At 40.8% G+C, this 27,999-nt stretch overlaps 1 protein-coding gene across 1 annotated transcript; it reads right to left on the bottom strand.

Moving 5' to 3' along the window:
* On the bottom strand, nucleotides 1-27,825 carry LOC110182843 (uncharacterized). Its single transcript, XM_086839885.1, has 6 exons — nucleotides 27,132-27,825; nucleotides 6,827-6,956; nucleotides 4,895-5,009; nucleotides 3,992-4,152; nucleotides 3,787-3,926; nucleotides 1-3,661 (listed from the first exon to the last, which is right to left on the bottom strand). Exons 1-6 carry the CDS (start codon nucleotides 27,210-27,212, stop codon nucleotides 1,781-1,783), a joined length of 2,508 nt encoding a protein of 835 aa, XP_086696011.1. The 5' UTR covers nucleotides 27,213-27,825; the 3' UTR covers nucleotides 1-1,780.
* Nucleotides 27,826-27,999: the final 174 nt, after the last annotated feature.

Genomic DNA, 27,999 nt, shown 5'->3' with positions numbered 1-27,999 from the left:
TTTCGGTTTTATTTTCCTTTCGTTTCGTTAAATTTTAGCTTAATCTTAAGTGTGCCTCCCGCTACTCTTTCAAACGCATATTTCATTTCATTTTATTTCCCTTACTCCTTTCTCCGCTCCGCCAATTTTCCGCAATCATTCGGTGTAATTTTCTTGAAATTTTTAGCTCTTTTCATCTTTTACTTAATTCCTTCCTCACTTGCACAAATTGTATTTGACTATTTTGCACACACATTAAAAAAAAAACAAACACATCTATGTTTTTGTATGTTCATATTTTATAGATTAATATGTCATTTTGCTTGGCGGTTTTCTGTTTCATGGATTTTCATTTACTCGAACAATAAGCTGAAAAGTGTTGAGTTTTTAGAAACAAGTTGAGGGGTTAAGTGAAACCTTTTAATGCACGGGAAAAGGTAGCTTTTAATGAAAACTTATCTAATCTAATAATTTAGGGGGGAAAAAAACTAGCTCACAGTTTTGTTTATTAAATTTAAAAATTGTTATTTTAAGGGTTTCAGGAATTGGGAAATAAACAACACAATTTTGAAGACCTTTGTGGATTTGAAAGCAAACGGAAAATGCGGCAAGTGGAAAGCTGAGTTCGAGTAATCGCTCCAGCTTGCAATTTTCCTTGTGACTCGCACTTTTCCTTCTATGATTTCCTTGTGACTCGTAGGCCGAATAAGCGAAAATCCAAAACAGACGCCTTATGTATACGTTTTGTAAACACTTTTCTTTTAGTATTTATCGTACTTTAGATTTGGCCTTTGCTATGCACACACTCCCTCGTCCTTTGTCTTTGTCCTTTCGTCTCCCGCCTTTGCTTTTCCCCCATTCGTGTTAGTCGCCTTCTTCACCTGCTCTTTGACAGACTCCCAATGACTCCACACTGAGCGACAAACATCTGGGACTTGTGTGATTTTCTCAGTAAGTAAAAAATTATAAATACTCTTTATCTGTGGTTGAATTCCCAAAGGGTTTTAACTCTTGTTTGTTTCTGAATAAATTAAATAGTGTCAATTTTAAATTAATTTAATCTTGGACATGTTTCAATCTCATTTAGTTAAAATCTCATCTGACTGACACTTGGTTAATATTATTTTTTGCCATCTTGAGGACTTTCCCATTTATTTTCTCAGTGCCCACCTGCCACCTTGTGTTACCTGCAAGTGTATCATCTGTGTCTTTCTATCTCGTGTGCGTATGTTTGTTTTTGGTTTTATTTTCATTTTCATTTTCCTTTCTTTTTTTTTGTTGGTGAAAAATTGACATATTCGGTACTCTGGCAAGTGGAGTCGAGTCTAGTTGAGTCGAGTTTTCTTTGCGTTTCCGCCTGGCGTTGACTAACAGCTTGGATTTCCGGCATTTCTGCCGGAGACAACACAAGTTCAGTGGAAGCGGGACGTGGCATGGAGTTCAGTTCAGTTCAGTTTTCTCTTCCCAACAAAACTTTGGCCGGAATGTGTGGATGAGGATGTGGGTTTTGGGATGGGGACACGGGACACGGGACGTGGGAAATGGGAAATGGGAAATGGCCTGGAACGCGTTGCGCCATTTGGGTTTTGGTTTGGGTTCGAGCCATCTCTCTGATTCTCAACCAATTACGTGCAAAGTTCGGGAGGAGCTCTCTCTCTGTGTGTTGAACTTACTTGCTACTATTTTATTTTATTTTTCTCAGTGTGGCTGTTGTTATGGGTTAATAGTGCGGATTGCTACTGCTCCTGCTGCTTCTCGTACTTGGGGGATGTGCGGGTGGTGTGTGTGGTGTGGGTGGTGTCTAGCCCAGGATCTTCTTGAAGTAGCTAACTGTTTCCGGCTTGGTTAGTGAGCGTCGTCGATTCGGCTTGAATGGCGCCTCAGTTTCCTCCAGGAAGTTGTGCCGCGTGGTGGCTGCCTCCTCCTGTTCCGGTGGCTCGCCTTCCTCGGAAGCAGTCTCTACCTTGGAGTCTCCCTCGTCCTCCTTCTTCTTGGGCTGCTTTTCGGGATTTGCAGTTGTTGATGTGACTGTTGCTGCTGCTGCGGCTGCTTCTGCTGCTACTCCTGGTGTGGCATTCGATTTGATTTCATTAGCTGCGGCTGTTGCTGGCGCCGGAGTTGTGGTAATTGTTGCATGTTCGCTGGCATGCTTTGACGGCGGCACATAGTGCGACTTCACCAACAACATTGGTGGTATGAAGCGTGTGTTGTCCGCGGATTCGTTGACGTGCGTTGCATGTTGTTGTTCTGTTGTTGTCGATGGTTGGGACTTTTCTGTTGTTGTTGGTGGTTGGGACTTTTCTGTTGTTGTTGAGGGTAGGGATTTTTCTGTTGTTGTTGAGGTTAGGGATTTTTCTGTTGTTGTTGTTTGTTGGGATTTTTCTGTTGTTGTTGTTGGTTGGGCTTCTGTTGTTGGTGATTTTGTGAATTTTTCTGTTGTTGTTGATGGCTGGGATTTTTCTGTTGTTGTTGATGGTTGGGATTTTTCTGTGGTTGATGACTGTTGAGATTTTTCTGTTGTGGTTGATTGCTGAGATTTCTCTGTAGTTGTTGATTGTTCGGATTTTTCTGTTGTTGTTGTTGGTTGGGATTTTACTGTTGTTGTTGATTGCTGAGATTTTTCTGTTGTTGTTGATTGTTGTGGTTTTTCTGTTGACGTTGATTGTTGTGGCTTCAGTGTCGTTGTTGCGGCCGCTGTTGCTTGCTTAGGCTTCTCTGTGCTTGTGGTCGTTGCTGTTGTTGTAGTTGATGGTTCGGGCTCAGGCTGTGACTCTCTCTTCGCTGCCTTGGCTGTTGTTGTAATTGGCTCTTTTGTTGGTGTTGTGACTGTTTCTGTTACCACGCCCCTTGTTACCGCCGGCTGAGAGCTGGTGGTGTCTACAGCTTTCGGTGTGGTAATTACAGGAGTATCATTAGGTGTTGTTGGTGCTTCAGTTGTTGAAACTTTTGTTGTTGTTGTTGCTGCTGTTGCTGTTGTTTTGGCCTCCAAAATCGGCGACATGGTGCGCAGATCCTGCGGCAAAATCTTCTTTTTGTGCGGCAAGTGTTCAAATATTTCATTTGAGGCATCACTGTTGCTATCCTCATCCTCGTTGAGAGGCAAACCCATTCCAAAAGCCATGCCCGGGGGCAGTTGCTCCTCGCTAAGTGCCGGCTGGTCGCCCATCATCATCTCCTCCTTGTGTTCTTTGACCACCTTCTCCTGCTCCTTCTCCTTGGCCTTCTGCTCCTGCTCATGTTGCTCCTGCTGCTGGTGAGCGGCTGTCTTTCTGGACTTTTGCTGCTGCTGCTGTTGCTGCTGATGTTGCTGGTGACTCTGCAGTTTCTTGGCGAAATCGGGAACAATCACCTTCTTGGCCGCCTTCTTCACCGGCTTGGGCACCTGATCCGGTATCCTATAGAGACCCGACATGGACACCATGCCGGGGGCATCCGATTGCATGAGTTCCCCCAGACCAGGGACAGAGGAGACGCGCTGAACTGGCGGCGCCACCTGAATGTTGATGGCCATGCGGGATCCGTAGTTGGGTAGCAAATCGATGTCATTGTTCTCATTGTTGTCCGTGCGAATGTTTTTGATGATCTGCAGCGACTTGAAGTGCGAGTTGGTGATGTCCGTAATGCGCTGGGCCTCCAGGCGCTCCTTGGGACAGATCAGCTGGCCAATGGCACGCTCACGGTCCTGCAAGGAAAATTAGTACGACAGAACGATCGGAAATAATAATATAATTATTATTCAAGAACCTCTTAATCTATTTGGGTTAACTTTATGTACGTATAATCAATGAAAGAGCTCGGGAAACTCACCTCCTTGCCCTTGCAGGTGTGCCTTAGCAATCCCTCCTCCTGACAGTTGCGAATGAGCTCAATGCTGGCCGTGTCCGCCATATATTGCATGGTCAGGTTGGGCATGTCCTTCAGGATGCATGCATCCGCCCAGCTGGGCACTATTTTGGGGGGTGAACAATAGCTGAGAGATGGAACATCTCCCTGGGCAGACTCTGGGACTTACCTGGCATCTCACATAGAAAGGAGGCAGTCTCGGGGCCACCGCATCGCAGGGCATGCCAGCGGTAATCACGGATTGGATCGATTACGGCACAGAGCGGAGCATCCATCAGGGGCAACGATTCTGCCCAGTAGCCAGTGTCCGCCACCAAGGGACGGGAGTTGCTAAGATCCCCCCAAAGAAAAGGGATATATAACTTCATTATAATAATTCATTTTACAAAAAAAAAAGAAACAAAGACTTGATGAAAATATTTGGTTTGATTTTGTTCCTCCTTTTCTTTTACCTAATATTTATATTCACTAATTTAATTATAGTTCAACGTGTTTTCCTAAATTTAATTGTCTTTCTTTCTTTTGTCATGATGTATTCCTCTCTTGTAGCTTTCATTTATTTATTTTCCTCGTTAAGTTGAACATTTTCGCAAAACCTAAACTCTGGACTCTGGTCACAGATCCATTCCTAAATGAAGGACTGCTATACACATGTCGGCCCCAACAGGACAATTGTCACACAATCCCTTTCGGCTCTATTTGTATCTATATGTCTACACTCGAGAAAAAAAGAAATTCAAATAAGGGGAAAATAAACTCTACTTCCTCAAACCTTTTCTGCAAACACTTTGACCTTATTTTCTTATAAAAATCAATCAAATATAATCAATAAATAAGTTAGAAAATGTGTTAATAATGTTTCAGGTTAGCAAGTATTCAATTATACGCTTTTTTGTTTCTCTGTTCATAAACTTAATATAATTGATACATATTTTATTTTCATATTCAATTATCTCAGTGTATGATATTGGTGTTTGGTTTTTGGTGTTTTTTGGTGATGATGTTGATATTACTTCTTTGTTTTTTTTTTTTTTGTTTTTGTTTTTTATTTTGTTGCTATTGTTGTACTTACGACCACATAAAACGATCCGAGTTCTGCGGTCGCATGAGACCAATCCAAACGATGTCGTTCACATCCAATTCCCTTAGCAGGTCGCGCGTTGCATCGAATTGAAAACTGTTGTCGACTGTAAGGACACACATTTTCCCCAAAAAAAGGATGAGAAGAGAGAGAGAGATGGAGAGAAAAAGAGAAAGAGATAGGGAGAATAGTTCAAATGAAAACGAGACGACAAATGCTTTTTATTTGTTCTACACAGAGTATTTCTATTAAATTCGCCTCCTCGTCCATTGTTGCTTTTATATTTGTCCCTTTTTTATTTAGGTTTTTGTTTCTATTGCTTTTCTGTTGTTGTTGTGTGTGTTTTTGGGACAGGATGTGTTTTTTTTTAGATGTGGAAGCCATCAGCTCGATGCCATTCTCCAGTGACAACACAAATTGTTAACAAAACGCTGTTGGAAAATTATTTTTGTTTCTCATTTTTGCTGGTCTCGTGTCAGTTTCTGTTTTCATTCCTGTTTGCGATTGTTATTTAGCCTTTGTTTGTGCTTAACCCCTCAGTTTTTTGACACTTTCCCCCTCTTTCTCCCTAGCCACCGCATTTTCCTCCCTTTTTTATACAACAACATACAGAGTCCAATTTGCATATGTGGAGAAAAAAATGTGGTCTAGGCTCAGTGACCCCTGACCTGTCCATGAAATGGTCTTTAACGCGACAAGGAAACATTTCTTAACTAATACAAATAGTTTATAATTCGAAGGATAATTAAGATTATCGTTTTATCCTGCAGGATAAAGCTCTTGAAAACTTTATGAAATCCAGAAAAGTATATTATTAGCTAGTAACCTTGGCTTAAATAGATTTTAAGCTAAGAATAGTTTACTTTATAGGCAAATCTCTCAGTAAAGAGAAGAGAACCAATTCTCTTCATATGAATAAATTTGAACTCGGTGACTTTTATCGCCGAATCGATGCGGATGGCCACCATGGACAACTTTTGCTGAAAGCAAATATATATAGGCATTGGCAACTTTTCTGGTTGTTTTGGGTCATTTGAGCGAGAGGGGCAACGGCTGATTGTGATTTAGATGCACCTAGGACTAGCTGCTGGCCATCTTTATCTGACCCCAATCTCAACCTGGTCTACTTCCAGGTCCAGATTCAGGTCCCCATTACCCCTCCCAGCACTGCAGCGACAGCATTTGTCAGGAGGATTTATTGTATTATGAGGTTGGCGGAGAATGGAAATGAAAATGAGGGGGAAAAGCACTGCGGTAAATGAGAATGAGTTTGGGTTGGGGTTGGGCTTTGGTATGAAATGCAGGCCAGAGGGGGAGCGAGGTTGATTCTCTGGCAAAAGCTCTTTCGGGGTCTCCCGGCCACATAAAAGACTCGACTCGACTGTGGCTGCGTCACTTTGCTGTCATTTCATTCATTTGCCGACCACAATGGCAGCTCCTGTTCGTCCTGTTTCAGTTTCAGTGCTCCTCCCCCAGCACATCCCCGGCAGAATCTAGATGCATTCGTTACTAGGTGACAGTCGTTCGGTTGCTGCGTCCTTTTGTGCCAACAGCTGCCGGACATTTGTAATAATGTGCAGGACTACGACTAGGACGACCCTGTGACCCCTCCTCCCCTGGGGCAACTTGCCCAACCGGATCGACTTCAGTTCAGTTCAGTTTTCCCCCCTTTTGGGGTGGCTGTGTCCCTTTTTTCACTTCCTCCTGTGGCCTAGGCTTATTTGCATTTTACATTTTGCTGGCACAGCGACAGGCGAAATGGGGTGAAAACAAACGAGATCTTAACCGGAAAATTAAATGCACTTAAATTCATGTCGATTTGGGGTTATGAAAGGATTCTCCAACAGGAAACTAAACTGTACACTGTACATGCATTTATTGAGCAATAGTTCTAGTTGAGTATTCCTATAGACGATATCTTACCCGTCACCAGATTGGCGTGATGGAACTGGCACACGGCGTCCGCTTCGAACCAGGAGATGCGATCGCGGAAGAAGCGATAGAAGACGTTCAAGCCCTCCTGCGGCATTGTCCAGGTGTTGCTCACGTTCACCTGTAAGCAGAAAATGGTGGAAATTGAGTTCATTTTTGCTTTATTTGTATGCGCAACACGGCGCACGGTGCGTATACGTTATGCATTAAGCATACGCCTCGTGGCCCGTAAAGCGTTTACATTTTTAATGCTTTGCTGCAGATGGAAGAAGGGGTGGAAGGGGAAAGGTGATGTGTGTGTGTGTGTGTGTGTGTGTGCTCTACGACATTAAAAATACATACAAGAAACACACGCGCACATTTGCTTAGGCATGAAGCCAAAAAGAAAAATAAAGGACGACGCGCAACGCGATGTAAAATCTGCTTTGAAGCCTGTCCCCATATATTTCATTAAAGCGGAGAAGCTGGGGTGAGGGAACAGCTGCCACAAAGCCATGTCCCATGTCCCAGTTCCAGTTCCGTCCTCCAACCCAACTCCCCTCAGAGAGATTCCCAAAATGTTCTTTATAGCAAGCCGCGTGCTGAGACCGAGACTCCAACGCCAAGGGAACCGGCTTGGGCACTCAGCTCCCAGCTCCAGCTCCCAGCTCCAGTTTCCCCGCTCCAGTTGCTCCTCCAGATCCCCGGTCGAGTGACAGGCCTTGCTTTTCTACATTAACTAATTAGGAGCAGGGAGCAGGGAGCAGGGCAGGCGGCACAATACATAAACACCCGCAGTCTGGGGCACAAAAATATACACACTCCACACACACTCTGGGTACTATGGTGTACTGTGCTTCTTGTGTGTTGTGCAAGTTGCGTCTCTTGGCATAAAGACGAGGCGGCGAAAAGCCGATGACAAAGTGCTGCCAGTGGGATGAGGAAATTAAGGCGGCTTGGTGGCTTTTCCAGAAATGTTCGCCGTGTCAAACGGAAATTTAAATGGCGCATCTCCTGGGTTATTATGTACAAAAATGTCAGGTATTATGGCATACAAAAGCACAGTTGTGTGCGCGCAGCAAATAAATATTAAATATATAACTTGAAAAAAATACAAATCCTTGGAAGAAATATATACAAATTTAGATATCAAATTTCAGGTTTTGTAGCTGAAAATCGTAGCGGGATTCCGGGTATTTTGTTGCTTAAAAATTCACCTAATTGGGATGCCTAGTAACTTCTTTAATTAAGGAATGTTCCTGTTTTTCTTTCGCTTTCGTTTTTTTTGTTAACTAATTAAATTAAATTTATTTTTGCCAAGAACCCAAAAAACTTGCTCATGTCGAATTTCCTTGGCAAATGCATGCCAACTTTTTGATGCAAAAATTCTTGTGGCTCATAGCCGTTCGCCAAAAAATAAAAAATACAGAGAAATTAAGATATAAAGAGTGAGAGAGAGAGAGTGGGAGAGAGAAAGAGAGGGGAGATAGAGAGAAAGAGAGAGGGAAAGTCTAAAGGAATGCTGGTCATAAATTTGGAAATTTCGGCTTTTCCCGCCATGCATGCGGGTGGGCCTCTCTCTCCCTTTCTCTCTCTCTCCCTCTCTCTTTCTCTCGCTTTCTTTGAAAGCATTTCATTAACTTAATTAACATTTAATTGAAAAATTCAGAAAGCAACTTCTTTGCCATTGCCAAGGGGGGGCGGGGCAGGGGCGGATACACAGATGAAAGTACCTCCAGCGAAGCAACAACAACTTCAGGAAATTCCATCAACAAAGAAATGAGGCACATAAAAAAAAACGCTTTGGAAATGCCTTTGTCGGAAAAGGCTAGAGTATATATACATATATAAATTATCCTACATTTAGGGAAATTTTTAAAAATATAATATGATATGAAATATAAATATTATATATTTAATCTGCAATCTATGAATATTTCAATGTATTATATGTCTTAATCTCTACAATATTTGATCTGCAAAGTGACAATATATTTTATAATAATACATCTTTAAGCTATATCAAATATTTTCCTATTTTAACACTTAATTTTCTTAGAGTGCACTCGATTTTATGTACTCACGGAACACTTAGTGCTGGATAAGTCAGTTATCAGTCGATTAACTTTGTTTTTATATCCACCATTCATCGTTTTATTTCGCTTTTAACGGCCTAACAAAGTGGTAATTCCATTTGCACATCAATCGCAGCTATTATGCAATCATGAATATATTTATACACATACACGGAGCTTTATGCTTTATGCTCGATTTTATGGGAGTTAATATCTTGATGGCTCCTCGTTTCGAGGTCACTAATTGGCAACAAATTATTCAACGCAATCGAAGTGGCAACTAACGCATTAACACAATGCCAGTGTGTGTATCCAGTCTGAACCAGGGAGTTATTAATTATGCATTCGAAATTGTTGCAGCATCCGTAATTAGTCAATTATTAACAACACACAAAGGAAATAAAAATAAACGCAATACGAACGGAACGTATTCCGATGCGAGATAATGGATGAACAACAACAAAATGTGTCTCATTACGTACGAAACGAGGACGAGGAGCTCTAATACCCTTTCGAGTCATCAAAATTTAAGCAAAACTATAAACATCAAATGCTGAGTGCTGCAGCGGCTGCTGCAAAACTAATAAGAGCCAAGAGCAACAATGGCAGCAGCAGCAGCAATTGCAATTGCAGTTGCAATAAGCGAAACATAATCATCTTAAGTTATTGCAATGGCAGTGTCATTAGCATTGCTCCCTTTTGCCCTCATTTTACCCCAGAAGGAAAGGGAATCGAAGGGCTCAAGTAAGCTAAATAACACTCTTATTAAATCTCGACAATATGTGATCTTTTGAGGGGGAGTAAGGATTTATTTAAAGGGTTTATTTATGGTTAATATGCATCAGTAGTTCCCTTTTTTTTACTCATATATTGATTGTTTTTAGCTGCCTCATATAACTATAGTTCAAGTTGAGCTACGATTAAAGTCAAAGTAACTCCCACGCTACGCTACGAAGGAGAATCTGATCATTTATTACCAAAAATTATTGCCAAAGTCCTGACACCTAGCACAGCTTTAGTGTGTCAATATAAAAAGTAAAGCCTTGAGGGGGAAATAAATAAATAAGTGAGGAAAAACCTCAGCTCTGGGAGCAGCAGAGAACATATTTGATGTTGCAGCAGCAACTATTTCTGTGGCAGCAGCCATATTGCAGCAGCAGCTGTTCGGTGGCAGCCATTTGTTGACTTTTCCCATTTTATTTCGCTGCCCCTGTTTCTTTTACTCTTCTTGTTAGTCTTGTTTCGAACTACTTTCCTATTTCCTATTTTCTTATTTCATATTTTTGTCATACCCTTTCAGGGTATTATAATTTTTAAGAGAAGTTTAGATAGCAATAAAAGAGTCAACAGACAAGTCGATCTAGCCAAGTAAACTAGTCTCTTAATTGCAAACTTAGCAACTATATTAATTTTTATTCTCATCTTGATCATATATCTGTTTTAAAATATAGAGGAAAATGTGAAACAGTAAATGTATATTTAGTTTTTATAGTTTCTGTTTTGATTGAAGGAAAGTCAATAGGTTCAATTACAAACTGCAAAGGGTATACATTCGTCGGTGTGCCGCAGCTTAGCTTCCTTTCTTGTTTGCTGCCTTATTTTGGCATTTCTTGTGCTCTTTTTTTGGCACTCGGCAAGCAAGTTGCTGTGCCAACTTCAGCCTCTTCGCTGATGTTGTTTGTCTACTGCTTTTTCCTGCTCCTCTTTTTGTTTGTAATTGAGATGAAGACATCCCGCAGGAGCTGGGGGGAGGGACAGGGGAGGAGTGGGCAAAAATTAAACAAAAAAGAATAAGTGAAATCACAAAGCGCTGCCCAAGACTTTTTTCTTTGTTTGTTTGTTTGTGCTTGCATAATTTTTCTATTTGCATTTTTTATGAACGAAAACTGTGTGTTTTGCAGTTTTGGTTTTTGAAAAATTCGCCAGTTTTGCACCTTTTAATCATTGAAAAATGCTTACAAAAGTACTTACAAAACACAAACTTCAGAGAGTTAGGAGAATGTGTTCTTTTGTAGACTTTTAAGACAGAAGAATCGGTTAATGTATTAAAGAAATTAATTATCTTTTATGCGGAAGTGCTTTTAAATATTCTAGAATTTCGCAAGCTTTTAAAATCTATTTAAAACCAAGGCATAACAAGTTAAATCACACCCAACTACACAGAATTTGGTATATAAAATACTTTATAAACATTTTTAGGGGATTTCCACAACCTTCTTGTTTCTAAAGCACTTTCTAATATTTAAGAGGTCCTTGATACATTACAGTTTAAGGTATGAAAATAGGAGCAGGCTCTAGCTATCAGTTAAAACTGTGTGTTATTTGCATACTTTTCAGCTGCCTCACCGAAAAGAGAGAAAACAAATTGTGAATGCATAATGCGAGCTGATGCCAGCGCCCTTTTTGATAGTCAGCTTCAGTTGAAAGGGAAATATTTTCATTTTCCCCTCCTTTATTGGCTTTTTACCCAGGTACTCGAGCGATTATAATAAAAGGAGACTTTCGAGGGGAAGGTCCCTTGAGTCCTTTGGGCCTCCGCCGTGCCCGGGGTGTCAACACAATCAGGTGGCAGCCACCCGCAATCTTCGCTCGTCGCACGATTCATGCGTGAATCATAAGTATCTTGTTCTCCTTTATGAATACAGACATATATGTATGTACATGGCTGTACACCTACACCCATATCCATTTGCATAGCACCCCGCTCACTCGTATGCAGATGTATGCTAATGTCGGAGGTGCCTACCTCCGACGCCGTTTAAAAAGCCAACATCCCACGGCTTGCCTCTAATGTGGCATTAGCAATCCTTTTGAGTTCTTTGGCATCACATGTGTATGCGTATTTTGAGTTCACTTTTATTTATTATTCCCCACCTGTCTGGCTGTCTTTGTGTCTGTCTACCTGGCGGCATATGGCCCGACATTGGTGCAAAGTCAAGCGGCTTATTTATGAATTAGCAATGTGATTTTTGAATTCCATTTCTCCCACGCTTTTTAGGGGGCCACCTGAGTGGAGGGAGCTGTGAGATTCCTCCTGGAAGCTTATGTTTCTGATGATTTACACTCCATAAGGTTGGCCATTATGCTAATGAAGCGACGAAGCGACCGACCTGCTGGCATTATGTATTCTTCAGGCAATAATTTCTGCCCACTGTGCGTATGAGCGATGACAGGCGAGGGGAGAAAGGTGTCCCGAGTATTCCGAAGCTACTCGATTGGCAATAAAAAATGAAGATGGAAAAGGGGGTTGGGGTAGCAGGTGAGCTGAGGACTAAGAGCAGATGCTGCACAGCGAGAAAAAGGTGGGAGACACTACGAGGGAAGATTGAAGAACTTTAAAACGGAATTTAAGCATTTCAATGGCTCAATTCAAGTTTAGAATGTTGCTGAAATATTCATTTTCCCATAGATTTCTCCAAGTGCGTTTGGGAAATGAAAATGGCTGGCAAGGACATTGTATAGCTGCAGCTCGTGCTGGAGTAGCTCCTGCGTTAGCTGCTCAATTTGTCGATGGCTCGAGCATCCTTGATGCTACGTCAAGTGGCAATTGTGCAGGACCTCCCCCAGCAACCTGCAACCTGCAACCTGCAACCTGCTACCTGTACTTGCACCACCTTGACAGGTGGTTTAGGTGGGGCGGGGTAGGGGGTGCTCACTCTGGTATAAATAACGCTGACGCTGTGTGCATGAGAAATATGCACAGAAATAAATGAAACGAGAGCGTGACCCGTCGCCGTTGTATAAAATATATATATCGCGATGTCACATTGCCACTGCAATGTCCTTGGCGGGGGCAGGCACTCCTTGCAGCCCCCTCCCCCGAAGCCCCCTCTAAACCCTCCCCCCCAACAACCTCATCCCACGAGGGGGCAGACAGTGGGACATGTAATTGTAACAGACTGTGCCAAAAACAGCGGCAACAAAGCCTTCCTGCTCCACATCTTGCCAACAAAGCCAAGAACAACAATGAGCAAGGACACACTTGAAGGTGGGAGGTGGGGAAAAGAGGAAAAACACTAGTTTGTGCAAGGGAAAACTGGTGGAAAAACTGAAGCTGAAGCTGAAGCTGCCGCCATTGCAGCTGTCAACTGTCGCACTTGCTTACATGCACGGGAAATTTATTAAAATTGAAGACAACCTGCACTGCCAGTCAGTTTGTCAATCCATCAGTCAGTCAGTCAGCCAGTCAGTCAGTCAGTGAGTCAATCCCTCAGTCTGCCATTCATTCACTGCGTCATTTCGGAGATGATACGAGGCTTACGGGGATGAGATATGGCGAGAAATTGCAATCTGGCCAGTCAATCAAGGGAGAAGATGCACCAAATGAGGACATCTCGATAAGGTGCTGCCAGGATATGAAAAATGAACAAAAAACTCAGAAATATATCAAAGGTTAGAGACCCCGAAAGGTAAGAAAAACTAAAAGAAACAAATAGAAAACTTGGGAAATATATAAATCTCTCTTTTGAGGGATTATATTTGTACTTTTTATTAAACAAATTTTTATTCTACCCTAAAATATTTATGGTAAATAAATATATGAATATTCCCTATAATTGAATTATGACATTTGAAGTTCTAAGCAACCAAAAAGAGAGCGTATTAAAAGCCTGAAGCTGAGGCAAGTAACAACCAAGACAAAAGGGGTTAATGGAGGTTAATGGGGGTTAATGGGGTTATGTGTGTGTGTGACTGTGTTCCGGGTGTGTGTGTGTACGTGTGTGTCCCCAGCAAGGATAGCATCGTAATTTGTTGTACATCGCCTAATCCTTGCTCTACTTTCGAGCCAATGTGAATTATGCGCACTTAAGTCAACTCTGGCACCCCCGCACACACTCCCACACCCGCGTATGGTGATGCACCAAGACCTCTCCGCTCTGTGTGTGTGTGAGAATTTTCCAGCTCTTGTATTTTCACAATCAGCTTAAGAGAGATTTTCCCCCCCAAACCCAAAAGGAAAGCTCGCTGCAAGACGTTCCGAATGGCAGCTGAAAAGAAATTAAATTTCTTAACGCTCGCAAAAATAAAAGTATACTAAAGAGGAGCCAAGGAAATGAAGGGAAATGCCAGGAAAATTCGTTGAAAGGTGCCGCAAAGAAAAAAGAAATGCAGTAAATCAAGAGGGAAAACCCCATTTCAGCTTAAGCTAATTCCCAAACAATTATTTTGTCAAGTATAAAAAAAGGCAGAGAAAAGGAAATTAAATTGAAATAAAATTGGTTTCCCATTTATTTGGGAATATAAATAACAGAGTAAAAATGTACATGGGTATATACATTTTTCTTCTATTCTAAAAAATTCTCTCAGTGCATTGAAACTTAACTGCAGTGAACTAAACTAAACTGAAGGAAATCCTCAGAGGGGAAGCCCAGCCGCGGCTGCAGCAGTTAAAGTTTCTAATTGAAATTGAAACAGCGCCGCGGACAACGGACAGCGGACAACGGACAACGGACAGCGGGCGAAGGACAACGCTTAACGCACAAGACGGACGAGGTGCTGTCCGTGTTTTCTGAGAGATGATGGGCTGCTCCTGCCCCTCATCCTGCTTCCCTAGCTCCTCCTCCTTCTCCTCCTGTGCCTCCTGCTATGCAAATAGATTAGCGAGAATGAAATCCCCGACAGCCAAGGAGTTTCCCAGGAAAGTTGCCTGTCCAAGTAGCTTTTCGCAGCATTATCCTTGCATTTTTTAGCATCTTCCAGACCAGCAACAGCATATTGTCATTGGGCAAACGGATCCGATCCCAGCCTTTTCTTTTTCTACTCCTCTCTTGGCAATTTATAAAATGCACTGACGAGAGAGAGAGGAGTTCTAGGGAGTCCTTGGAATCTACTGTAAATATCAAACATCAGCGTTGGGCGATGGTAGAATTAATGCGAAAGTAAATAAATTGCTTTTGTTGGAAATTGATTGATTTATGGGAAATTCGTCCTTTTTTTATATGTATCTCAGGATATACTCTCTAATTAATTATTTGTTAATGGAATGTAAGCTTAAACTGAAATTCCAACTTAGCTCTTGGGTGATATTGCACTTTACTCCAAGGATTCACAATTGGCACTTCGATTAGCTCCTGGCCAAGTTAGTGCCTTGGGCGACTTCGGGTCCATCGATAGCATAAACTTTCCGTTGGAAAGTTGATTGCGAGAGATTTAAGTTGGCATAAGCCAAAAAAAAAAGAAGAAAAGTACCTGGAAAAGCGATGGCAGGAAGTCCTTGCATAAACTTTGGCCCATCACCAGAGGGGATGCAACCACACACAACCACGCCCAACACAGTGAGAAAAAAGCAGGCAAAAAATCCTCAAAGATGGATTAGGATATTCTATGTTCCCCTTTTGATTTCCTCCAGTATTTTGCTGGACTTATTCTCGCAGTGTAGCCAATATCATGGCCTAGATAAAACTTGGGCAGCTTGCGGATTCGCTTCGATTTCTAATTAAAAGGCGCACAAACTTTTCGGCCAGCAGATGATGATGATCGCAAACGAAATTGTCACATATTATGCAGGATAGGAGATAAAGGATAAAGCGGTGGTGCAGAGTTGCAAGGAGCCAAGGACCGCAACATGGCCGAAATGAAAATTTGTGCAGCAAAGGACAAAAGCGAAAAAGTCCGGGGAGGGGAGGCTACGGAGGGAGGGAAAACTTTTTGCCCCAACTTTTGTCACATTTAATTAACATGAATCAATGGAGGGGCCTCCCCATTCCCAGTGCCATCCTTGACTATATCCTGGTTTATTTGCGAAGCAGCCAGGCGCCCCAAGTCAGGCACGCAAGCCGAAATTTATTGAAGGAGAGTCCTGTGAGTTCGGGATACTTTTGCCTCCTTTTCGGCTACAATAAACTTGAAATTTTCATGCCAACGACTCATTTAACTTGAGCACTGAATTAACAATTTATGTGGGTGGAGTGTGTGTGTGTGTGTGGAGTGTGTGTGTGGCAGGATGCGAGTGTGTGAGTTTTATGACTTAACCGACACAAATTACTTAATGCCGTTCTCGTTCTTTATTGTTCAATTATTAAGCAAGGCCTGAAGGCATAAAAAAGTTTAACACACATTAGACCCATGGTGTGTGTGAGTGTGTGTGTTTGGCTTAATCAGGCAACTCGACAACAACGGCAAAATGCCCCGATTAATGGTCCAACATTTGTTATCAATGATGCCCAAGTGAACGATAATGTTCCAGCATCATCAGCAGCATCAGCCTCAGCCTCATCCTTGGTCCCAGCTGAGAAACAGCACAGCATCCTCGACTCATCATCATTATCGTTCTCATTATCGTCCTTGTCAATAGCGATTATACGAAGGCAAAGCATTGGGTATAAAGCCAAAAATTGCCAACTCCGATTTGGGGACTAAAACCCGGCTTGGCGGTTACTTAAATGGGATAAACCTAATATTTTAAATAGGAAATTGTAGTAATATTTAACTAAATCTTAGATAAGCCTCTGATTAAACACAATTTAGGTATTTGAAAGGAAGAAACCAAATGTTAAACTGAAGAAGGTATCTGTTGACCTTGTGATTAATGTATTAAAATATAAGAACAGAATGAAAATTCTAAAAGTATATATTTTACAATTTACATATATGCTTAGATAGACCCAAGTTGTAGCCAAGAGTCCTGCCTAGAATGTCCTTAAACTCAGACGCCTCTCTTTTATCATCACCAGCTGCTATTCAGGATGCGGATGCCCCACATAGTATATATATGTATATATACACCCCTGTGTATGTCCTGTTCCCATTTTTTTTGCTGTAGTTTTTCCTCCTTTGCCTGCGTTTTAGTGATTAAAACGAGCACTTTTATTCACTGTTAATTAATTCGTAATGTAATCTTTTTTGCAGTTTTAGCCCCGCTTTTTTCCCCACAGTAAGCGTGTCACATAAAGCCACCTGCCTCTGCTGCGTAGTCCTGTGGCGTTTTTTCTTCTCTGTCTCTCTGTTTGTTGTATTTTGTTGTTGAATTTTTTCCTTTTGCCGACGTGGCAGGACCTCAAAGCGCCAGCTTCTAATTTGCTGCTAAATGGAAGCGAAAACGCTTTGTTTGTGCATAACGAGGCGTGCAGTGGCCCAAACAAAAGGAGCGCAGGGCACTCAGTGGCGTACGGAGAGGAGGGGGCAGTCCACCTCCTTCTCCTCCCCCCCCCCCCCCAGGTCGCTTTTGTACAGCCATCAGCAAGGATGAAGGATCCCAGCGGTGACTGCAATCGCGCACCCGCATCCAGCATCCAACATCCAACATCCAGCGAAGGACAACGAAGCCTCGAACACAGAACGAAGAATCAAGTTGATTTTGTTGGATTTCTTTTTTCGCAACTTTCGGAGTTAAGAAGAACTGCATTTAAGATTATCAATATTCCTTTAATATTTTATTCTATTCACATTATTCAGTTTATCGATAACTTGAACACTTTAATCGGTGTTTGAGTGCTTTTTCTGTGAGCTATGGCAAATTGGGCAACACAATTCTTCTATACATCTATGGCTTGCTTTAGGAAATTGTAGTGACCATACAGTATTTATCTATCTCTAGATATACAACATAACAAACTGAATATGGCAAATATTGTTCCATTTATCGACTTTTGCAGTGTAACAACTATGAGGTATACAAAGAAAGTTGGGGTCAGAGCAAAGGGCAGTGAGGACAGGGGGCGGCCAGGACCCATCCAGTGGGCGTGGTGGCAATCGAGTTGATTACCACGCGACTGCAGAACAAAAGACAATGGCGCGCAACGTTCAAATGGATGAAGCGATGAAGGCGAGAAGGCAGAGGCTGAGGCTGAGGGGATCCAGAAGACAGGGCGATCCATAGATGACTGTAAAGGAGACGCTGGGGTGCCGGGTGAAGGTCCACGTGCCAATTGCTTCATTACTTGCACATTTTCAACTCAATAACATTCGCCGCCTGAGAAATGAGCGCTAGCGAAGGGCATCCCATTCTTCCATCTCTCTCGCAACGAAAAGGGGGAATCCCCGGGCTCTCTCCAAGGGGGAGAAATGGCTGAAAGGCATTGGGTGTCGGTGTAACTAAGCTACAGGAATTTCCACAGCCACAAAACGAGGGCAACGAACATATAAATATAAGACCAGATTGCGGAAAAGCTTTACTAACTGTCTCATTTTATTTTTGGCAGCGGGGGGGCTTTGACCTTTGCTCTCTCTCAAGAAATAATAATAATAATTTGAGACGAATGATATGACAAAATCAATTTCAAAGGAAGCAATCAATTATTCACATAAAAAGTGTATGTTTAAATTGTATTCGTAATTCTAATTTGAAAAGTCATCATATAACCGTAGAAAAACATAATTTTAATTACGTACTCTCACAATTTTGCAGCTATTTAATTTATATTATTCGTCAGAGCTTATCTCTTCGAATGCCAGAGTTCAAATATGTGTATTGTTTGTCCACATTAACCTGTGTCCTGTGCAAACACACATGGAGAGCTCCACTCCCCCCTGGGGTGTGTCCTTTGGATATACATACATATATCCATTGCAGGAGGCAAACATTTGCGTAGCCATCAGTCCAAACCCCGCTCTTTTGGCTGGCCTAACAATTTCTTAATTACGTTTGTCAACATTGCTAGATTGCCAAATTCCCAGATTGCCAGATTGCCAAATTGCTGAATTGCTGGCTTGCACAACTGACCACATTGCAGAGCACATTACAGAGTGCATTCTGGTGCCCGAAGGTCGTGTGACAGTGCCATCTAATCGGGTTAATCAGTCGGCTTGCCAATCAGTGACCAGATAAATGCATTTTCCATAAGCTAGTGACCCGGAAAAGGTTTCGATAAATGCATATGTTGAGGCGCAAAAATATGCAATAATAATAAATATTCGATTTGCTCTTAACCCCAATTAAAGCCATGGCCTAAACGATGTGTCAACACACGGAAAGGCTTCCTATCTATATAAATATACTTATATATTCGTATATATATATAGTGAGTATCTCAACTATTTGGCCGTGCTCTTAACCATTTAGCATTCCGGCACAAAGTTGGTCTTTGGAGGCAATCAGCTGATGAAGCTGAATGCAAACACTTTTCAACTTTTCAATAGCCGAGTCAAGTCGGGGCGAAGAAAACGCAATTGGGGGAAAGTTCCTTTCCTCCGACCAACTCCACACATTCCACACTTGTGTTTGTCGCCACGGAGTGCAGGCTAATTTAATAAATTAGCCAAAATTAACACGTCATCGTGGTCATGTTTATTCAGTGAATATTGAAATTCAGAGCTAGTGCAGGTTAGCAAGAATTTTCCACATAAACCCAAACATTTTCAGCTGCCTGCATTTCCTTACAAACTTTTTGCATATCAAGTTATACCATGACAGAGTATTGAGATTTAAGTCAGAAGTTTGCAACATCAGTAGCTGAGACGATCATACCAAGTCTCTCAATAGATAAATAAATAATAAGTAAATATGTGTCAGATCGAACGACTATATCATATAGCTCAAATATAAATGATTGTTGAATGTATGACTATCTCTCTCTGTGTGTGCCTCTCTCCTTCTCTCTATCTATGCCTTTCTCTAGAGAAACCCCTTTCTCTCTCGCACTCTCGCTCTCACTCTCTCTGTTATTCTCTTTGCTCCAGAGACTATAAATAGCCGCACAGCCCTCGCACTCACCTCATTCAGTCCGTGGCCTCCGCAGTGTTTACATCGATGGTAAAAGTGATAGTGATTGCTCTTGGACTACAATAATATCTGGATAACCAGGAAGAAGCTAACTGCGATAATTGTCATCTACTGGGGTAAGTCATAACCATAACAATTATATTATGTTTATATGAAGATGCTATAGGAGGGATCTTGAATCAACTGATCTAACTATGCATTTATTTTCCAATTAACTTCCTACTGCCACGATTCCTATTACTTAATTTAAATTTAGTTGTACAGCAATTTGTACCAAACTGAAACTTAATTTCAGTTTGAAGCTTAACACGAAGTGAACGAGTCATTTGCGACCCTATATTCCATATATATTCTTGATCAGCATCAACAGGCGAATCTTTCTAGGCCTAAAGTAGGGAACAACATTTTTGAAAATTATTTTTCATAATTTTTTAGACGTTTTTTCATTGTTAATATATTGAAAAATCGACAAAAATTTGAATAGTTTATAGGTGTAAAAAAAGAATGCAGATTTATTAACCTATTAAAAACTAGAATAGAACAGCTTTCCGAATCGAAATTAATGCATTTTTGACATAGTTATGAGTTTTTTAAACCTTGATTTATAGAATAAATTAACTTATAAAAATATCGAAATTTTGGTTAAAAAATGGCATTGTTATTTCAGTCAGAAGCTTAAAAATAAGTGAAGGAGTCATTTGCGACCCTATATTCCATATATATTCTTGATCAGCATTACGAGGGGAATCTTTCTGGGTATAAAACAGAGAAACAAATTTTTGAAAATTATTTTCCCCAATTTTTGAGACGTTTTTCATTGTTAACACATTGAAAAATCGACAAAATTTGGAATGGCTTAAAAGTGTAATTAAGGTATGCAGACTTATTAACCTATTCAAAACTAGAACAGAACAGCTTTCCGAATCGAAATTAATGCATTTTTGACATAGTTATGAGTTTTTTAAACCTTGATTTGTAGAATAAATTAACTTATAAAAATATCGAAATATTGGTTAAAAAATGGTATTGTTATTTCAGTCAGAAGCTTAAAAATAAGTGAAGGAGTCATTTGCGACCCTATTTTCCATATATATTCTTGATCAGCATTAACAGGCGAATCTTTCTGGGTATAAAACAGAGAAACAAATTTTTGAAAATTATTTTCCACAATTTTTGAGACGTTTTTCATTGTTAACACATTGAAAAATCGACAAAATTTGGAATGGCTTAAAAGTGTAATTAAGGTATGCAGACTTATTAACCTATTCAAAACTAGAACAGAACAGCTTTCCGAATCGAAATTAATGCATTTTTGACATAGTTATGAGTTTTTTAAACCTTGATTTGTAGAATAAATTAACTTATAAAAATATCGAAATATTGGTTAAAAAATGGTATTGTTATTTCAGTCAGAAGCTTAAAAATAAGTGAAGGAGTCATTTGCGACCCTATTTTCCATATATATTCTTGATCAGCATTAACAGGCGAATCTTTCTGGGTATAAAACAGAGAAACAAATTTTTGAAAATTATTTTCCACAATTTTTGAGACGTTTTTTTATTGTTAACATATTGAAAAATCCACAAAATGTGGAATGGTTTAAAAGTGTAATTAAGGTATGCAGATTTATTAACCTATTAAAACTTAGAACAGAACAGCTTTCCGAATCGAAATTAATGCATTTTTGGCATAGTTATGAAAGATTCAAAATTCGAACCCTATATCCTAAATCCTAACTTCAAGGGTATTCACACTTCGGCTTTTTGAAGCCTCCCTCCTTGTTCTTAATTCTTTTTGATGACCTGATTGCCAGTTGCCTTTGTGTGCATTGTCCTTGTCCTGGGAAACACGCAGACAAGTAAACCATTTATATGTAGCATAGAACCGTGGGTTTGGGCCAACCATTTGACGGTCCATCTGCTTATCCAACTGTCCATCTGTCATTCTGTTTGTCCACCGGATACCAACTTTGTTAATGCGTTGCATGATTGTCAAGCGGGCTTTGTACATCAATTTCACGTTGTTCTTGTTCCCGGTTCCGGTTTCCAGCCCCTGTTACCTGTCCCTGCTCCGTGGCAAAATACACACAGGCGGGTGATTTCAAATTTAAGATTAAGCTACTAGACTTAAATAGGTTTTTTGAGGTAAATTCTGTTTTCTTTTAGTACTGCAACTGGGAAAAATTGTGACTTTCGGCCTATTTCTCTGATGAACTTCATCGACCCATGGAGTAAACTCTTCTTTTATTTCCCTTTCAAAGAGCTAAAGGTGCCAGGACATGGCAGGGGTTCGTTTTAATTTTCGCACGGTGGCGCTGGCCGAAATTCCGTTGCGATATCCGTTTCCGGTTCCGCTTTCGATGCCGCATTTTTTCGCATTTTTTGCCGTGGCCTGCTGCCCTTTTTCCCCCTATTTTTTCCTTTTCTTTTCTGCGGCAGCGAAGTAATTGGCTGCGAAAATGCTGCCATAAATCAAACCGATAATTATGTGGGCGACTGCGCAACTTTTTCGCACCAAAAAACCAAAGCGTCAAAAATCCACAAAAAAGGGAAAATGAAAAAAAAACAAGGGAGGAAAAGCTGGAAGGGAAACAGGGGAGGGAGTGGAAAAAGGAGCAGGCTCATTTTGATTGCCGTCCATAAATTATGATTTGATGTGCCAAATAGTTGGGGAAATGGATATGGAAATGGGGAAAAGCATGGCCCAGTGGGTTGGGAGAGTGATGAGTGCCGGGTAAGTGCAGCTCAAGGCCGTGGCTTTTTATTTCTCCCATGCCTTTCCCTTTCTCCTTCCCATTGCCTTTTTTCTGTACTCTTTCTCCTTGCTCTCTGCTGTGTCTGCTGGCGGCCTTCGCCAGTTGCCTCTCGCGTCCTTGAGTGGGTGGCCCTGCCCTGGGCCAGCGGGGTGAAAGTGAAACTGGAGCAAAGTCCGCTCCGGGAAACTCCGTCTCCGTCTCCGTCTCCGAATGCGACTGCGACTGCGACTGTGGCCGTGGCATGATTAATTGCTCATTGTTGCGGCGGCCACATCGTAAATTGCTTTCACGTCTCGTGAATCTCGTGTCAGTCGCACGTGAATGCCATGAATAAGAGGAGAAAAGGCAGGGAATTGGCCCTGGCTAAGGCCTAGAATGTTGTCAAATGGCTAAGACGGCACTGAGAGAAATATTGGACTGCAAAAACATATCCACAAGTAATCTATACAATTATGTTTGCCAAGGGAGAATGAGTTCTTATTTCAATTTACTCATTGCTTAGCCTATGCTTGATGGGGATTTTTCCCAGTGTTCAAAGGACTCAATTCATTCATCGCCTGGGCTCATCTCTTGTCATCCCCGGCTAACGTTTAAGGCGTTCCGCATTGTTTATCTTCCGCTTGCCATCGTCCTGGCTAATGTTACATTATTAATGCATCTGCATGGAGCCTTTTCCTCAAGCCTTCGTATGTAAATTAAGGATGCTCCCTGCTCCCTGCTCACGGCTTTTCCTTCCGCCCGGAAAAACGTGCTTGCTGCTGCGGTCCCGAAATCCGGGGGAAAAAAGCAAGAGAAAAGCAAAGCTGGAGCAATTCGTGCCTGTTACTCGTGAAGAAGTGATAAATGATTGAGAGAATCTCCCGGATATAACGCAAAGCCAGGCAGGCCTATGTAAGTGAGCTGCCAAAATGGATATTGCTTTCAGATTGCAAATAGTTTTACGACTATTTAATGTTTACTCTAGAAAGGGAGAATAAAACAATTATATTGATATATAGATTTGCGACTACAGATTTAACTGATTTTAAACACGTAACAAATACATTTTAGAATATAATCAATACATTAACAATAATTACATAATTATGTTTTGTTGAATTGATTTTCCCAAATTTTATTCTTAATTTATGTACATTTTATTTGGAGAATCTAAATATATAGAACTTTTGGCGATCATTTCCTTTTTGGCCCCCAAGAAAGCCTAAACTATGTGTATTTTTGATATATTTAATCGATATCTGAATATGATAGTTTTTGGGGAATATCAAAGTTTTCAAATATCATAACTATGCCAAAAATTCATTAATTTCAATTCGGAAAACTGTTCTGTTCTAGTTTTTAATAGGTTAATAAATCTGCGTACGCAAATTACACTTTTAAACTATTTCAAATTTTGTCGATTTTTCAATATGTTGACAATGAAAAAAACGTCTACAAAATTGTGGAAAATAATTTTCAAAAATTTTGTTCTCTCCTTTTTGGCTAGAAAGATTCGCCTGTTTATGCTGATCAAGAATATATATGGAATATAGGGTCGGAAATGACTCCTTTACTGCATTTAAAGCTTCTGACCAGAATTATAATTCCCTGAAAAGGGTTACACCTGTGCGTATGCGTAATATTTTTTAATTTAGATAGAAATATAACTTCTAGCAAGTTCAAGCTTGTACAAGCAATTGAATCATTATAAAAAAATCTTGTTTCCCAGTATACAAAACTGAAAAATCTAAAATATATAAATATAATATATTACCCTGTATTTAAAGTAAAACACATTTAATTGAAAAATGCCCAATGCCCATGCCAATTTTAATATTTTTACCCTAAAAGATGGGAATTTAAGGAAAATGGTAAAGACCTTCTTAAAGGCAAACAAAAATAATATTTATTTAAATGCTTTCACGATTGCAAATAGTCTCGCTGCATTGAATATGCTCAAAACAAATTGGCTGTTTCGCCGGTCATATCACCTGGCTGCCTGCGGTGACCCCGTTTTGCAGTAATTACTATTTCATCCCCGATCCCGGGGAGAGCAAATAAAGAAGGGATTAATCTGATGGCGGCGGCGGCGGACTTCTCATTTAAAATGCTGCTTTGAACGAGCAAGGATAATCCCAGATCGTGTTCCGCCGCCGCTGCCGGCGTCATTAGTCCTTTGGCTGTAATGAATCCATAGTCGTCCTTTCACTGCCTCTCCCGCACTTTCCACCTGTTTTACGTTCACTCTTTTTGTATTTTTCTTTTACCTGCAAAAAGCTGCCATGAATACCCTTTTTCAGTTGGTGTTGCCTAGCACCGACTGTCCAAGGATTTCAGAAGGCATTAATAATTATTGCATAGTTTTCAGCTGATATTGTAGGAATAAATATTATAATACTGCTGAAGGAAAGCCAAATGAAATGGTAACCCAATTTAGAGCTTATTTTCTGGAGATTTCCTAAGCTGAAACTAAGCAGTCATAATTCGGACACCTCTTTGGTAGCTTTTCCCTTGAATAAAGCAACACAAATACAACTTGTTGCTAAGCCCGAAGACTAAACGGAACGTCTTTCTATATAAATCCGTTGCTAAAGTAGGCTTAGCCTTAGGCCACTAACTCAAAGCCCAATCGGATCACTACTTCATGCTGCTGAAACCGGTGTAACTTTCCTTTCTCCAGCGAAAGAAAGTAGCAAAGGCGTTGTTTGTAGGTACATATAGAGCCACTGCCACTGCTGTGTTTTTCCCTACCACGGGGCCATAGCAATCACGATAATAAGCATAAATAAAAAGGGCCAACAAAAAATTACAGAGCCATAAAAAAGGGCTTACCAGGGAGGGGCTGATACATACCACGGGTACCGCGAACCTAGAGCGCCGTCCATTCATTCATTCGTCTTTGCTGGCAACCCGGACTTGGACTCAGACCCAGACCAGGACCAGGACCAGGACCAGGACCAGGACCCAGGACCCAAACCAGGACTCCTATCCGGACAACAAACAACCGAACAAACAAACAAACAAACAAACGTCGGGAACGGGAACACAAACAAGTTCTGTAGTGGGCTGCAACCGCTGAACAAGCTCGTAAAAACTTATTTAATTTGTGATTTATATGAATAAAATTGTGTAGTAAATTCCCTGAAATTATTCATTTCGCAGCGCTTACGGGCGGGTGGACATTGCCGAAACAGTCCAAACAGGACAGGGCCATAAAGACCCATCCGCCAAACAAGAAAAAAATAATACAAACAAAATAATAAAGAGCAAGGAAGCTGCACTCAAGAAAATAGTTGAGGCTCTGTGGGGAATCTTTAATTATTTGATTGTCTTCTAAATTAAACTATATTAGTTTTTGAACTCTTATACATTTTCTATTTGTTTGCTAAGCTAAGGTGTTGTTCCTAGACAATTAGACAATGGAAATTTTACTTATAATCGAATACCCTTAATAAGCTTCCTCGTTGAGGGATTGGCCATTTCCCCCTTTCGATTTTGTATTTATTTAATGAAGCCACACAAACTATTTTAAATAACAACAACTTATTTCTTTATTACCATAATTTATAAATAAATTTCCAATTCCAATTCCAATGGAAACATTATTCTCCAAGTGGAATTGGGGAGGGGGAAAAGCGAGAAAAATGAAAATGAACTGAGAGGACTGTGATGGGGTCGAAAGGATAAACGGAGCACAAGACCAAAACAAGAAACGTTGCCAAAACCAACAAAAAGTGAAGCTAAAGCGACGGCGGCGACAGAGAAATAAAAGGAAAGTTTTTGTTGGCCAACCAAAGAGTTTCACATTTTTGATTTACTCTCAGAGCAGAAACGAGTCGCAACTTTTGCGCATATAAATTTGGGCCAAGCCACATCCTCCTCCGCCTCCCCCGCCTGCGACTCCTCCTATCCTTGGGAAAATACACTCTCCCCTTAGGAGAAGGGGAATCCCCGCTTCCGATTGCCAGAGAGTCCGTCTTGTTGAATGATTTTCGATTTCCAACAAACCGCAATTTAGTCTGCAAATGTCTGATCTGACCTCAATTGGAGTGGTAAATGGCGAAGGTTTCGCCCCATGAATTTCGGCAGTTTTCGGTAGATCTATGCCTCAAACGGGGGACATTAAAAGTAGCCATCGATTTCACATAATTATTCTGCAATTTATTTTATGAATTTATTCCATCTCATTCCGAGGCAAGGTATCACTTTAGCGAATAATGTAATACAAATCAAGTATGGCCATGGGCATGGCTAAGGGGGGAACTCTTGTGTGTGTGCAAAATAATTGTTTTCGAACTGCAAAGTAACTTTAGACAGGAGTTCCCCAGCCTCGAGCCTCGCATTCCGATGAGTAAATGTAGGGTAAATATAGTAAAAATATTTTTTAAAAGCCATGTCGATGTATTATCTAAAGATTATTTCTTAATTTTGGTTGTGAGAGACTCTTTGAAAATTATATAAATATTTTTACTAGAATTTCTTTATACAAATTGTTATTTTTTTCCTTTTTTTTACTAATAAAAGAACTCTTTTTAACGAAACCACTTTAAGGGCTTTTAGGAATTGATGAAAGTTTAATAAATACTAATGCTGTTAGGTCGTAATTCGTTAGCTTTAATAGTGAATTTATTTAATTATTTTTTGACAATTCTATGAATTCTGTAGGTCTGAGAAATCATAAAAGGGAAACAGGAAACTTGAATATATATTCATTAAATTGTATTATAATAAGCAAGGCAAGATGTGTTAAAGCCAGTCTTGTATGTATTTAATGAACTCCTAAATAATGGTGTTAATTATACGTATAAGGGAAATTTAAAAGGATAATCCATGGATATATATACTCACCGCTCTAGCATCGCAGTTCAAGGCCAGACTGATCACCAGGCAGAGTCCCAGGAACGAGAGCAGGCAACGGGGATGCAGCATTTTTTCGATCTGCCTCTCGAATTCACCTAAAGGATATTTTGTTTTGTGTATGTTTTTTACGCTTCGCTTTCTGTGTTCTTTGGCTGTTTTTTTTTTCGAATATTTCTTTCCCTTTTTTTTTTTGTCGCACACTATAAAAAAATAAATAACATGGCGTTGGGTTTGTTCATTAACGCATCGTCACGGATCTCGCGAAGGAGGTCCTGGCGCTTCCTCCCCCTTTCACTTCCTCTCCCTCTCTCTCTCACTCTCTTTTTGCTCCATGGTTTTTATTTATTTTTTATATTTATACACATAAATATATATATATAGTATTTCCTGTATTTTTACGGGGTCCAAGCAACAATAACAAGGCATAAAACATTTTGCCGGCGCCGCGGCGACTTGTTTACTTTCACTACCACAAGGACTCTCACACACAAACACACTCGTACACACACACACACAGTCGCACACACACACACACAGCTAGGACCAGAGCGAGAGAGAGAGAGAGATGGCTGACAAAGTGACAAAGAGAGATAGATTGAGAGAGAGAGAGAGAGAGAGAGAGAGACAACGGAAGCTGGGAAAAAAACGAACCGAACGCGCGCGCGGCACGAATTGTTCTGGCGCCTCGACGGCGAAGCAGCCGCTTTTCAATGTCCTGTAATGCGGCGAATTCGGGACGAAGCCAAACGGCGAATTCGTCCTGCCAGCCGAGGCAAATGCAAAGGCGAAAGCGAAGGCAAAGGCGATGGCGATGGCGATGGCGAATGAAGTTTATAAAATGTACGTGACTGTGGCT

This window comes from Drosophila serrata, unplaced genomic scaffold (assembly GCF_035046125.1).
Source record: "Drosophila serrata isolate PLE 108 unplaced genomic scaffold, ASM3504612v1 contig_378, whole genome shotgun sequence".
In the NCBI taxonomy this organism is placed as follows: Eukaryota; Metazoa; Arthropoda; class Insecta; order Diptera; family Drosophilidae; genus Drosophila; species Drosophila serrata.
The sequence above is the reverse complement of the archived record's forward strand: the minus strand, read 5'-3'. Positions and strand labels throughout refer to the sequence as shown.

What these genes read in the sequence shown, in the direction of transcription:
- LOC110182843 (XM_086839885.1), bottom strand. Translation starts at nt 27,212, where the DNA reads ATGCTGCATCCCCGTTGCCTGCTCTCGTTCCTGGGACTCTGCCTGGTG. An exon ending in TCGGATCGTTTTATGTGGTC is followed by an intron (nt 4,153 to 4,894) that starts GTAAGTACAACA and finishes GGGGGATCTTAG; the next exon opens with CAACTCCCGTCCCTTGGTGG. An exon ending in CTTTCTATGTGAGATGCCAG is followed by an intron (nt 3,927 to 3,991) that starts GTAAGTCCCAGA and finishes CCCCCAAAATAG; the next exon opens with TGCCCAGCTGGGCGGATGCA.